The sequence below is a fragment of the Centruroides vittatus genome, unplaced genomic scaffold (genome assembly GCF_030686945.1).
Source record: "Centruroides vittatus isolate TY-2023 unplaced genomic scaffold, ASM3068694v2 contig_391, whole genome shotgun sequence".
NCBI lineage: Eukaryota > Metazoa > Arthropoda > Arachnida > Scorpiones > Buthidae > Centruroides > Centruroides vittatus.
This window is the reverse complement of record NW_027122207.1, coordinates 3,016,516-3,028,734: the sequence shown is the minus strand read 5'-3', so window position 1 is coordinate 3,028,734 and position 12,219 is coordinate 3,016,516. Positions and strand designations below refer to the sequence as shown.

At 28.0% G+C, this 12,219-nt stretch overlaps 1 protein-coding gene across 3 annotated transcripts in view; it reads right to left on the bottom strand.

The window, feature by feature from the left end:
• Positions 1–12,219, bottom strand: part of LOC136975904 (plexin-B-like) — a 302,414-nt gene that overhangs the window by 44,610 nt on the left and 245,585 nt on the right. For all 3 annotated transcript variants that reach the window (XM_067271069.1, XM_067271070.1, XM_067271068.1), the window contains 6 exons: positions 8,046–8,151; positions 5,462–5,598; positions 2,547–2,723; positions 2,139–2,235; positions 1,482–1,751; positions 590–766 (listed from right to left, as the gene is read on the bottom strand). In XM_067271069.1, coding sequence (XP_067127170.1) covers positions 590–766; positions 1,482–1,751; positions 2,139–2,235; positions 2,547–2,723; positions 5,462–5,598; positions 8,046–8,151 — 964 coding nt within the window. The remainder of the gene's footprint in view (positions 1–589; positions 767–1,481; positions 1,752–2,138; positions 2,236–2,546; positions 2,724–5,461; positions 5,599–8,045; positions 8,152–12,219) is intronic.

The window sequence follows — 12,219 nt, the reverse complement described above, 5'->3', positions numbered from 1 at the left end:
ACAGTTTCCCCAACACTGCAACCCCCTGACTGTTTTGTGTGGGGTGTGGTTGAGGCAAAGGTAAATGCATAATAATATTCTAGGATGTTCTAAAGGCTTCCATCACAGAGTTGATGACAAACATGGACAAAGAACAAAGTCAAGCTTGCCTGCAGCTATTCAGGTCAAGGTAAGAGAAGGTTGTGGAAGCAGATGGAAGTTACACAGAATAATTCCATTCTGTATGTTGTGTACTACTTTTGTACCGATCTTTGTAACAATATATTGATTTTTCCTTCTATTTTTAATTGTTTTTCATTATATGGTGATTTTTCTGGATTTACCTTGATGGCCTTGTATATTGACTTAGTTGACTTAGCTTCAGAAAATAAAACAGTTTGACAATTGAGAATCAAATAAGTTTTGAATTTAAGAATAATGTTTTGTTTTGAATCAAGTATTATTTGGAACAGAACAATTTTATGAATTTAAGCTAATTTTATGACCTGAAAATATATTTAAGAAACAATTTTATTCTTAAATATTTGAAGTTGAAATTTTATTAAAATACTATGTTAAAAATAATTAGAAAAAAAAATCAAGTACTTACAACAACAGAAGGTAAATTATTACTTGTTCTTCTTCCAATTTCATCTGTTCCAGGAGGCTGAATTTCTGGTGGAAGACAAACAAGTTGTGTCATGCTAAGTGATGTTAAATTACAAGGCCGAGTCCCGATTGTTACATTAACTTCTGATTCAGTGCTAGCAAGACATAGATTATCTCCCTAAAAATATTTCAAACAATTAATATAAATTATTGTAAAAGTAATTGACTTTTAAATAGAAAGTAATGTTATTCAAGCATTCAATAAAATTATGTTAAATCATAAAATAATTATCAAATCTTAAAATACATTAAAGTTTTTACAATTTATTTAAATTATGCTAAAAAGTATTTATTATACTTTATATAATACAAAGTATAATAAATACTTTGTATTTATTGTATATCATTTTATTATTTTTCAGATATTAAATTACGATAAAAAACATACCTTTCAAAAACCCAGCAATGAAATTTACTAAATAATAATGTTTTCTTTATTGTAACTAAAGAAGGTCATTAACTGACCTTCTTTAGTTACAATAGAATAGAACGTAAAAATAGAATGTGAATACAAAAATTTAAAAAGAAATAACAAGAATTCTAAAATAAATAAATAAACAACAAAAATCATAGTTGAGATTAAATTTTATTTTAAATTTTTGTATTCATGTTCTGTTTTCACGTTCTCCTCTATCATAACTGAAGGTCAGTTAAACTGATCAAAAACGTTATTATTTAGTAAATTTCATTGCTAGATTTTTTAAAGGTGTGTTTTTATTGTAATCTATCTATCCACTTGATACAAAATATATGGAGATACTAAATTATATTTTAAGTAATGTTAGAAATTATAAAATGTTTCAACAAGCATTTTTATTTAAAAATAAACTTACTTCAATAACCAAAGATTCTCCCTTGTACAATTTAATGCCATTTTTACTAAGTGGAAATAATTTTGGATCTGTTACGTATATAAGTTCATCAGGCAAGGTTGGGAAATAATGCTGAAGTTCACGAACAGGTTGAACATCATCCATGACAAAACCTATTCTCAATCTCAATTCATCATATTCAAACTTCTGTTTATTTCGAACTCTATAAGCTTCAGCTCTAACAGCCGGTGAGGGACAAATCATTGTTGACATATTTATAACATGGCAAGCCTATATTTAGAAAGCACACCATTCAGTTAGAAAGATAAAATATATTTAAAATGCAGAATCGAATATTTTAAGTTTGGAATAAATTCAAATGAGGACAGCATAAAAAATTGTATTCATAATTCTGATATTATCAAGTATTGTTTGTTGATATTCAAAATTATATTAGTAAATTTGAAATATTCCATTTTCATCTTCTAATTCTCAAATACAACACTATATACCAAAAATTTATAATAATCAGTTAATCAGAATTTTGTTTTAATTCAAAAATTATTTTAAATTCCAGATATAACTATATAATGAAAGTTTATAAAATCAACTAAAATTACTGCTTGTTCAGCAATCAAATCATAATTGAAGTTTATAAATATATGATCATATTCTTACTGTTTCATTAACTACACTATGTTCATTAAAAACGACCATCCTTGGTTGTTGAATTGAAGTTAAATTGGTTCCTAACACTTTTATTGGTCGACCACCACTGAAAAATATAGAAATTAAAAATCAATATCTTAATGTTAAACATATAGTTTCTGAAATTAATGAAGTATTTAAGTATATTCTATTCAACTTAAAATGTTTAAGATTATTAAAAATGCTATTTTAAAGTTGTGAAAATTTTCTCCAATAAATTTATTACAGAAATTAAGATTCTATAATTATTATTATAAAATATAACATTTTCAAAAGATTTCCAAAAAATATTCTTTAATATTTGAGAAAATTAACATTGTAATTTTATTAATATGTAATAAGAGTATTTTTTAAAAAAGTATTTTAAGAATGCTTTACCTAATGAAACTTTTTAGTGGATGAATATAACGAATTGTTGGATCAGCAGTATAAGTAAAAGGCTCTGAATATGTCAAATTAGCACCATCAATTCTTAGCAATAATTGTGAAACTTGATAAGAAGGCACAGGAGATCGAGTTGTTCGACAGCTGATTTGACTACTGCTTGCAAGTGATCTGAATAAATTACAGAAAGACAATTTATTCTCATTTAAGAAAAACATTTTATTATATTACATATATTATTTTGTAATATTATATGTATTAACATTGATATACTAATTATTTCAATCAGTAATATTAATGATTGAAATAATTAAGTCAAGAAATATGTTAACTGTCAATAAATGAATGATCTTTAAAACCTGTTTTTAATTTATTAGTATATACTAAAAATTAAAATGGATTATGATTAAACAAGTAAATAAGCCTAAAAAGAACAACAATACTCCTCTAACACATTGGGATGACATCTCCCCTCCAGAATACCTTGTAAAAACAATCAGAAAAGGACCCATTTATGTGGCATGCAAGGCCAACCTCAAACCAGAACAGGTGCTTCCAAAGACTGATATCTGGTATGCCAGAAAATCAGAAAGAGTTCTACAGATGGAAAGCATTTTGCATGAGAAATGTGAAGATGAAACAGCACGACATACATTTCTGGAAAGACTTATCTAAAAGCAAGAAATGGATGAATGAAAATCGAATTAACATATTGAAAGCAAACAAAAACAAAGCATCAGTATTAATGAAGAAATCTACATACATGACAAATGCAAGAATACATCAAAAACACCAAATGCAAACAGATTGACGAAAGGTATGCAGATAAACTACAAGGTAGGGTCATAAGATTCACATGCATAGCAGTAGCTAAGAAATTACAATTAGAAAGAGCAGTGGTTACTCACTGGGCACTCTGAAACTGTTTGCTTTTGTGAAAACATATAAATCAGACATCTTACTACAGCCAATTACTGATAAAGCCAGATCACCTACATGATTATTAGAAAAAGAATACACAACCTACTAAAAGAACATCTGAAAAAATATGAATTCTTGATAAAAGACCCAAAAAGTCTTTTAGAGAGCCTGCAACACATTATGTTACAAAATGAGGAATATATCATAGACCTAGACTTTATATCATAAAAATACAGTCTTTATATCCATCCATTTCATTACTACCTTGCTTCTGTGCCTTACAAGAATGGTTACTCAACACTGTTATTGATCCACTCCACCACAACTATATATTACAGCTGGCACATATCCTAAGCTACACTTCTTGCTTCCAATATAACACTTACCTGCAATGGAGTACCAATGGGCAGCCTGCTATCAGGGCACCTATGTGAAATGGTGATGTCAATTCTAGAAGAGAAGACTTTACCAATATTTCTTCCAAACATCATTTTATATAAAAGATACATTGATGACATCATTATTATCTGGAAAGTTTAACCAAACAGTGACAACTTTTTATATCACATGAACAACAATCCATAAAGGCTATCTCTGAAACTTGAGCAATTAAGCAATAATGCAGCACATTTTTTGGACATAAGTATTCAATTTATAGATCACATTGAGACCAACATATACTACAAAATTGGATACCAATCTTTATTTATATCAGCCAACTCCAATGAACCATACATATGAAATGGCTGCGTTTAGAGCCCTAACTAAACATGTATTCACACATTGTTCAAACATCCTATATTAAATGTATCAAGTTAAAATGTATCAAGAATATTGCTATCAAACATGAGTATTCCAAACAAAGGATCAGAAAGCTAACAATTACATATGCTAATAAAAATATCAAGTGCACCAAAACTAATTATCATAACACCAACACACAGGTAACCCTAGAAGGATAATAATAGAATATGACCAAAGACTCCACTCAGTATATAAAGAAATAACAAAAGACAGAAATGCCACACTTAGGTACAGAAGAAATCCATCAATTTATAAACTTTTACATAATTGTAAAGATCCTGTGAATAAAATGAGAGCATCAGGAGTATATAGAAGCCTGATAATAAATGAAAGATTAAGTGCAATCTGGTATATATTGAATACACCAACAGATCACTAAATACATGTATTGTGGAGCAAATACGACATCAAAAAGAAGAAACAAACCGCCGCTGTCCACATATGCCTCCAAAACAGGAATTAAACCTAACTTTGAACAAACAAGCCTTATTGGACATACTAGCTAAATTGAGCAGACCAAAACACAGGAAGCACTAGAAATTCACAAAGCAAGATGGAGAGGGGAATATATTAATTTTAAGAAAGAAGAGAAAATGTCAAGCACTTAGAAAACATTTTACAATGATCCAAATGAAAACCAAGATGGTGGATCTCGTTGAGTGTGAGGAGACATGTAAAACACACTTATACTGAAAACATGAAAAGGATTTTTGAACTGCATTCTAAGATTTTAAATTTGTAGCATTCTACAGCAAATTCTAAAACAGAATGAAAAATTGGAGATCTGAAGCAAACTTATAATTAGGTTGAAAACATTTGTTCATCTAAATTTACATGAAAAATTAAACTCCTGCTAGTTTGAATAAAAGGTTTTCTAGTAAGTAGGATTTTTGATTTCATTAAATGTACCATTTATCTCTTCTATAAAACAGTAGCTGATTGGTTCTCTAATGACAAAGACATTAAAAACCATTTACATACTGCATAATTTATTTTTAAAATTAAATATTTTTCAATTTATATATCAGAATTCAAAATTTGCAGTTTCAGGCTGCCACTGGAAACTAGAAAAGTTTGTCTGACAATTAAAATAAAATGTAAAGTTTAATAGATTTATTTAATAATACCAAAATACAATAAATTAGGTAAGGTAGAAATCAAATAAATTAACATTAATCATTCACCTTTCAACTCTGCATGGAAGGTCATCTAACAATACTTCCACTTGACTTCCAATATTTAAACTTGCACCTCTAAGATACAAACGTGTTCCTCCTGACTGAGGACCAATATTAGGATAAACAGCTTTTAGTTCCACAGTCTAAATATAATTTAAAATAATATAATTAATTGCAAATTAATAAATAATCATTTTATCATTTCCTTAATGAAACGTGAAGATAAAAACTAAAAATTAGTTGAAATATTATTTTAAACATTAACAGATTAAAATTTTGTAGTGCAAAACACAAAAAAACATTCTGCTTTTGTGTTGTACATTTTTTTTGTATATTTTTGTTTAATCACAGATAAATCAGATAAAACCTAATCATCCAGTTTAGAAAATAGATTTTTAATGAAAAAGTAAAGTTGTTTTGAGTTGAGTTTTTAATCTCTTTAGATATTCACAAAACTGTTTTTTTGTTTTTTTGTGACATGAGAACAATCTTACTAACATTTAATATGTATATATTGAATTATTCTATTTTGTTTACTTTACTTTTATAATCTTGAAGTTCTGATAATTTAATCTTATTACAATATTCTGATTTGTCTGTTTTCAACAAACTAATAGAAAATCAAAATACAATAATTTTAAACTAAACTGTTCAAAACAATTAAATGTTCTAAAATAGTAATGTGATATCAACATTTAGTATTATATTTACATTAATATCAATACAGCCATTCTGATTTTAATTTTTTTAAGATCTAATAAATGTTATACAAAACACTTATTAACAAAAAATTAAATTTATTTAAAAATATGTTAATATCTTACTAATTGCAGATTCCATCTATCTCATCAGAAATACTTTGTCAAGATACTATACCATAAAGTAGTGACTACCAACCATTTTGGAAATATGGCACACTTAAATAATATCATGCAAAGGTTGCAGCACACTATTATTAAATATTACTGGACTAGTCATGGAGCAGTAATATTTTTAGTATGATAGTGTATTGGTACAAACTTCTGAAATATAGTTGATATCACAGAGGTCTATTTGTCTTTTGTTTTATTTATCTTGCATACTTAAAATGACTTCAGGGCACACTAGCCCTAAACCATTCTAACTTATGTGCTGTGCACCACTCTAATTGGAGACTATTGCCATAAAGTTAATATATTATTTGCAATAAGCATAATATAGTTTGTTTTATTATTTATCATTAGTTTTAAAAAGTCTGAAAAATCCATTGCAGTACAAAGCTAAAGTTGCAATGATTATCTTCAGCAGTATATTTATGAAATATGTGAAAAGGTATATGTTTGTTTTTTATTATTATATACAATATTGATTTATGTAAAATATACTTAAACAAATATTATTTGTAAAATCTTTTCTTTACTTATTGATAATTATAAATTATAAATAAAAAGTTACTTCATGTTTAAGAATATTTTTTCAATATTTTTGAGAGTTTATATTATGATCAAATTGCTTTTATATCAAAACAATATATTTGTTAGACTTGATGTTGCTTGTTGGAGAGATTAGTAAAAACTAGTTAGACTTGCGTAACTAATTATATAACAAAGAAACAAAGAATACACAAAGATTACACTGTCTTGACTGACAGAAAGTCAGCCCTGAAAAGGGGAGTGTGAAACAAGGTCACTGTCCCCAAGGAGTCATCAGCCCCACCAACCTTTTATTACATAACGGAAGAACATTTACAAAACATCACGACACAATTCATTGTACATAACAATGTCGTATAACATTTGACAATAATTTTGATCATTGATTCCAACACACCCCTCTCAACAATTGATCGTTAATACAATCCGATATCGTGAGTAAATTTCTTAACCTTATTCGCATCTAGCAGCTTTGTTAACAAGTCGGCCGTCATCCATTCACTTGGACAATAGATTACAGTGATTTCTCCTGAATTCTTTAAATCACATACAAAATGGTATTTTGTGTCAATATGTTTTGCGCGCTGTTGTGCTTTTCCTAATTCTAAAAGTCGAATACAACTTTGTCTGAGTGAATGGATGATGGCCAACTTGTTAACAAAGCCGCTAGACGCAAATAAGGTTAAGAAATTTACTCACGAAATCGGATTGTATTAACAATCAATTGTTGAGGGGGTTGTGTTGGAATCAATGATCGAAATTATTGTCAAATGTTATACGACATCGTTATGTATAACGAATTGTGCCGTGATGTCATATAACATTTGACAATAATTTCGATCATTGATTCCAACAATATTAACAACAATTATTTCGCATTAGACATTGAATAATATTTATTTCAACAATTTATCATATCAATTATTTATATTTCTCTGGAATTATAAATTATTATGTAATTTATTAAACATATAAAAATTTAGAAATGATTGATGTGAAAATAAGACTAAAATTATAATATAATAAATTTATAACAAGAAAAATCTATTAGGATATTTATTATCATTATTCTTACATTGTAATTTAAATGAAAAAATTCAAGTGTAGAGTACTAGAAAAAATTTTATGAATATATAAAATGTATATCAGGTTTTAGTTTACAAACAGAAAATTTTTACCTTATAATGAAATTTCTCTTGAGCGCGAGTTACACCTGCACGATTTCCAACAATCACTGCAGCTAACATTGGACCATTTCCACTTGTACCTGTTTTGCATACAACTCTATAAAATAATATAACTCATTTTTAGTTTTTCAACATAATTTTATTTTGTAAAATTATTTCTACTTAACTGATAATTTTTCACAATACAGTGGAACCTCGGTATATGACCTTAATCCGTTCTTGATGTTTGGAGTTATACTGAATAGGACATATACCAAACCAACCTTTCCCATAAGAAGTAATGTAAAAATGATTAATCTCGTTCTCATGTAAAAAAAAACCCTCTTGATACAATATATTAATGGGATTGTAAAATAATTTAAACACTGTTTGAGCACATTAATAAAAAAATAAACTTTATTATAGATTTTTAAAGTTATTACAGTATATTGTATTATATTATTTAAATCATTAAATCAAAATCAAATCAAATCAAACTCTCCTTAATACTAATAATCTGTTTAGAAATTGATTAAACCCCTTTTGCAACGTTAGCAGATTTAATAATGTCTTTATTTTTCACAATTGTCAATAGTGTCGTTCTCGGAATATGGTATGCAACAGTTAAATCTCAAACACCCATGCTACCTTCATTTTTCTCTACAATCTCTTTTTTCAGTTCCATTGTGATTCTAGTCATTTTTTTAGTTTTCTGTTGCTTTTCATTTGCCTTTTTGCAATTCATGATTAATAAAAATAATAAAATTTTACTTACAAATTAAAATCAGAAGAAATTTAACAAAGTTATAAACCATGGGACCGCGAATGTCTAGTCTGGTCTAGTACACCGATAGTGCTACTTGTTCATAGATGGCGCATATAATTGAATTAAGTCGTATACCAAGCAAAATTTGTTTCATTGAAATAGGACGTATTCTAAGGCAGAAGTTTACTGAAGTTCCACTGTATTAGATAAATTGTATTAATAAATTATTATTTATGGTAATTAACATACACAGTTTTAAGAGATGATAATTTAAATAGTATTGAGATATTTACTGGAAAAAGAACTTTTCACTTTTTACTTTTGCAGCTGATCAGAGAATGTAGAAAGTATGAAAAAAAATAGCAAGTACAATAAAAATTTGCATATTTAATATTAAAAAGGAATAAGAAAAACTAGGAAATGAAACAAAAACATTTCATGATCACAAGCAGAAGACAATGAACAGAATAAGAAAATGCAATGTGTGCTAAAAGTTCATTACAGTAGCGTTAATTATCTGAAGTGGTAAAAGTTCAAGTAACTGATCACATTTGGTAAGAGAAGAATAAAAAAGGTAGGTAATTACCTTAAATAAAGTAATATTATTAATTTTAATTGTGATATAATATTAAAAAAACATTAAGAGACAGAAAATTTAATACATATAAATGATAAAAAATAACAAAGAAATTGTCTAATTTATTAAAAACAAGCATTAGTCTTTTCTTGCAATCTACAACATACTAATAAAATTTGAGTTCAAAATAAAAAATACAGTCAAACCTGTTTTTGTGCGGTCTTTTTCTGTGCGATTTTTATTTGTGCGATTTTTTTTTTGTGCTGAATATGAAAATTTCAATCAAATTGGAACATAATTGACTCCTGTAAAATTTTTAAAAACTCTATTGGTTGTTTTCTATGACATCAGCAGGTTTTTTCATTTTTTATTCAGAAAAATTTTTTTCTCATACGTACGGTTTTGAGTTATTTTCTACGTGAGACTTTTTTATGCGGTCCCTATTCACAGCATAAAAAAAATATTTTTTTAATTGTGTTGCGAAAACTATTTTTTATAGCCACTGGTGAAGTTTTGTGGGATTTTTTTTAATGCATTTTCTTTTATGCGGTCCCTATCCCCCGCACAAAAACAGGTTTGACTGTAAATAGTAAAATTAATATTAAATGAAATACAATAATCACAAAAATTATTTATTACAATTTTTTTTAAAGGAAATTCCTTATTTTGCTTTGTTTTACATAGTGTTTTCTTTTTAACTCTGCTAAATCCCTGGCTTGTTTTATCATCATGGGAGTTGAGAAATCTGCTTCAAATTGTATTTCTAACCATATCAATGCTGTTTCTAATGCATCAAATGCTTCATCATGCATAGGTACACATCTACAGAAGACTGTCAACAGTCATTACTGCATAAAAACTTTGTAATATCTAAAATTAGTACTCTGAAATTGATTTTAGTTATTCAATTTTTTTGGATAATTGATTTTCAGATAATCATCACTACTATATATTTTGGAAATAACCATATAATCTATTTTAATCAAAAAAATCTGAGACAATTGGAAACATATGATTAAAAAAAATAAAATTTAAATAAATTATATAATGTTTCCTAAAAGAAATGTGCCTAAGAGATTGTGTAGTGAAGCTTGTGGGAAAGTATAACAAGGGCAAGTATATGGGCAAGTATAACATACTGTTTATATGATGCATCATTTCATCTACAATACTGGAAATTAATTTCACAAAATTCATACATGTGGTTGAATCATTTTCAACTAATGTAGGCATTTCTATTTGAAAGGTCAAGTCCACAAACATAATTGCTGTTATTGGGCACCAACAAACTCCCTTGCTGCTTGCATAGACCAAACTCAAATGTGGACTATTGGCAAGCAGGATATTATGCCCTTTCTTCAATGAGTGCTACAGGAACAATCTAATGGGATAACCATGTTTTATATGTGCAGTGTGGTCTATCAACAGAGTCCTTGCTCACTTCAAAATAGATGTCAGAAATATCTTAGATGTGTTGTTTCCTGGAAACTGGATTGAATGTTGCAGCCTGTATGCCCCATTACTTCTTCTTATGAAGACATTTGAAAGCAATTGCTTACTCGGAGCTATTAAAAACTCTGAATGAACTGCAAGAAAAAATTTTACAAGCTTGTTGAGAAATAACCCAAAATAATGGAAACTGAAGTTTCTTCATTTATTGTATCATCAACTAACTGTTTAACTGTTCCACTTTTGTATCAGGGAGGTTTGAGCATCTGCTCAAAATGATACCACCCACATAATACCTATGAATGAAATGATGCATAAAATTAATAATTCATTCAGATCACTGAACAACATATTGCAAGAAAATTTTGTAGAATTATCTTACCTTTCTTGAACATATCTTCTTTCCTTTGGTGCCAATAAATTAAATACTAATTGTCAGTTCTGATCTGTACACTATTACAAACCTTGCATAATGCAGCAGGACTTATATTCCCTTTATTTAATTGTGTTCCTGATGCTTTGCCTACAAGCTTCTCTGAACAATCTCCTATAGCACATTTCTTTTGGGAAAACTGTATTACCAGACATAACTATATCTTTATAATTGGTCAAACTAAAGTCCAAAATAATTTGTTGTTTAAGCTCATGTTTGATATGCTAAAGATAAAGTTATTTCAAAATCCAAAGCTGGAAATGTCTAATAAGCTGGCAGTCAATTGAAACATTAATGAAAATACAATAGAGTAAAGTATCACAGAATTTTATTTGAATACAGTGGAACCTCACTTAACAAGCACCTCACACAATGAGTATTTTGCATAACAAGCAAAACAAATTGTAAAAATTTGCCTGTCTTAACGAGCGATGTTTCACATAATGAGTGATGAGGAGAGGGGAAGTCTCAAATTGTGAGCATGTGGCATGCTCCATCAGTCTGTGTTTAGCACTCGTTCTGCTAGCATCTTAGTGTCAATTGTGATCGCATATTTTTCCAAACTTGTGTTCACACATATTACTTATAAACATCAACAACCATAGCCCGTTATATAATAAACATGTCAAACGATATGCCAAATTCTTGGGTCATTAAATTTAATGACTGATTCCAAATTAATTTTTAGAAATGTCTGAATTAAAAATTAACTATTTATAATTATTAAATTTAATACAAGATGGAAACATAACTGCCTATCTCTAGTCAAATTAATTAATTTCTAATATTTAATTATAGCCTTTACATAACCCAAGAATTTGGCATATCATTTGTAGTGTTTATAAACATATTAGCTGTGATTTTTTTTTTGTTTCTGCTACTCGAATTCTCATTCCAGGATGGTTCATTCTGTGCTAGAAGAAAAAATGATGATGATTCATGCTCCTTATCAGTGTATATT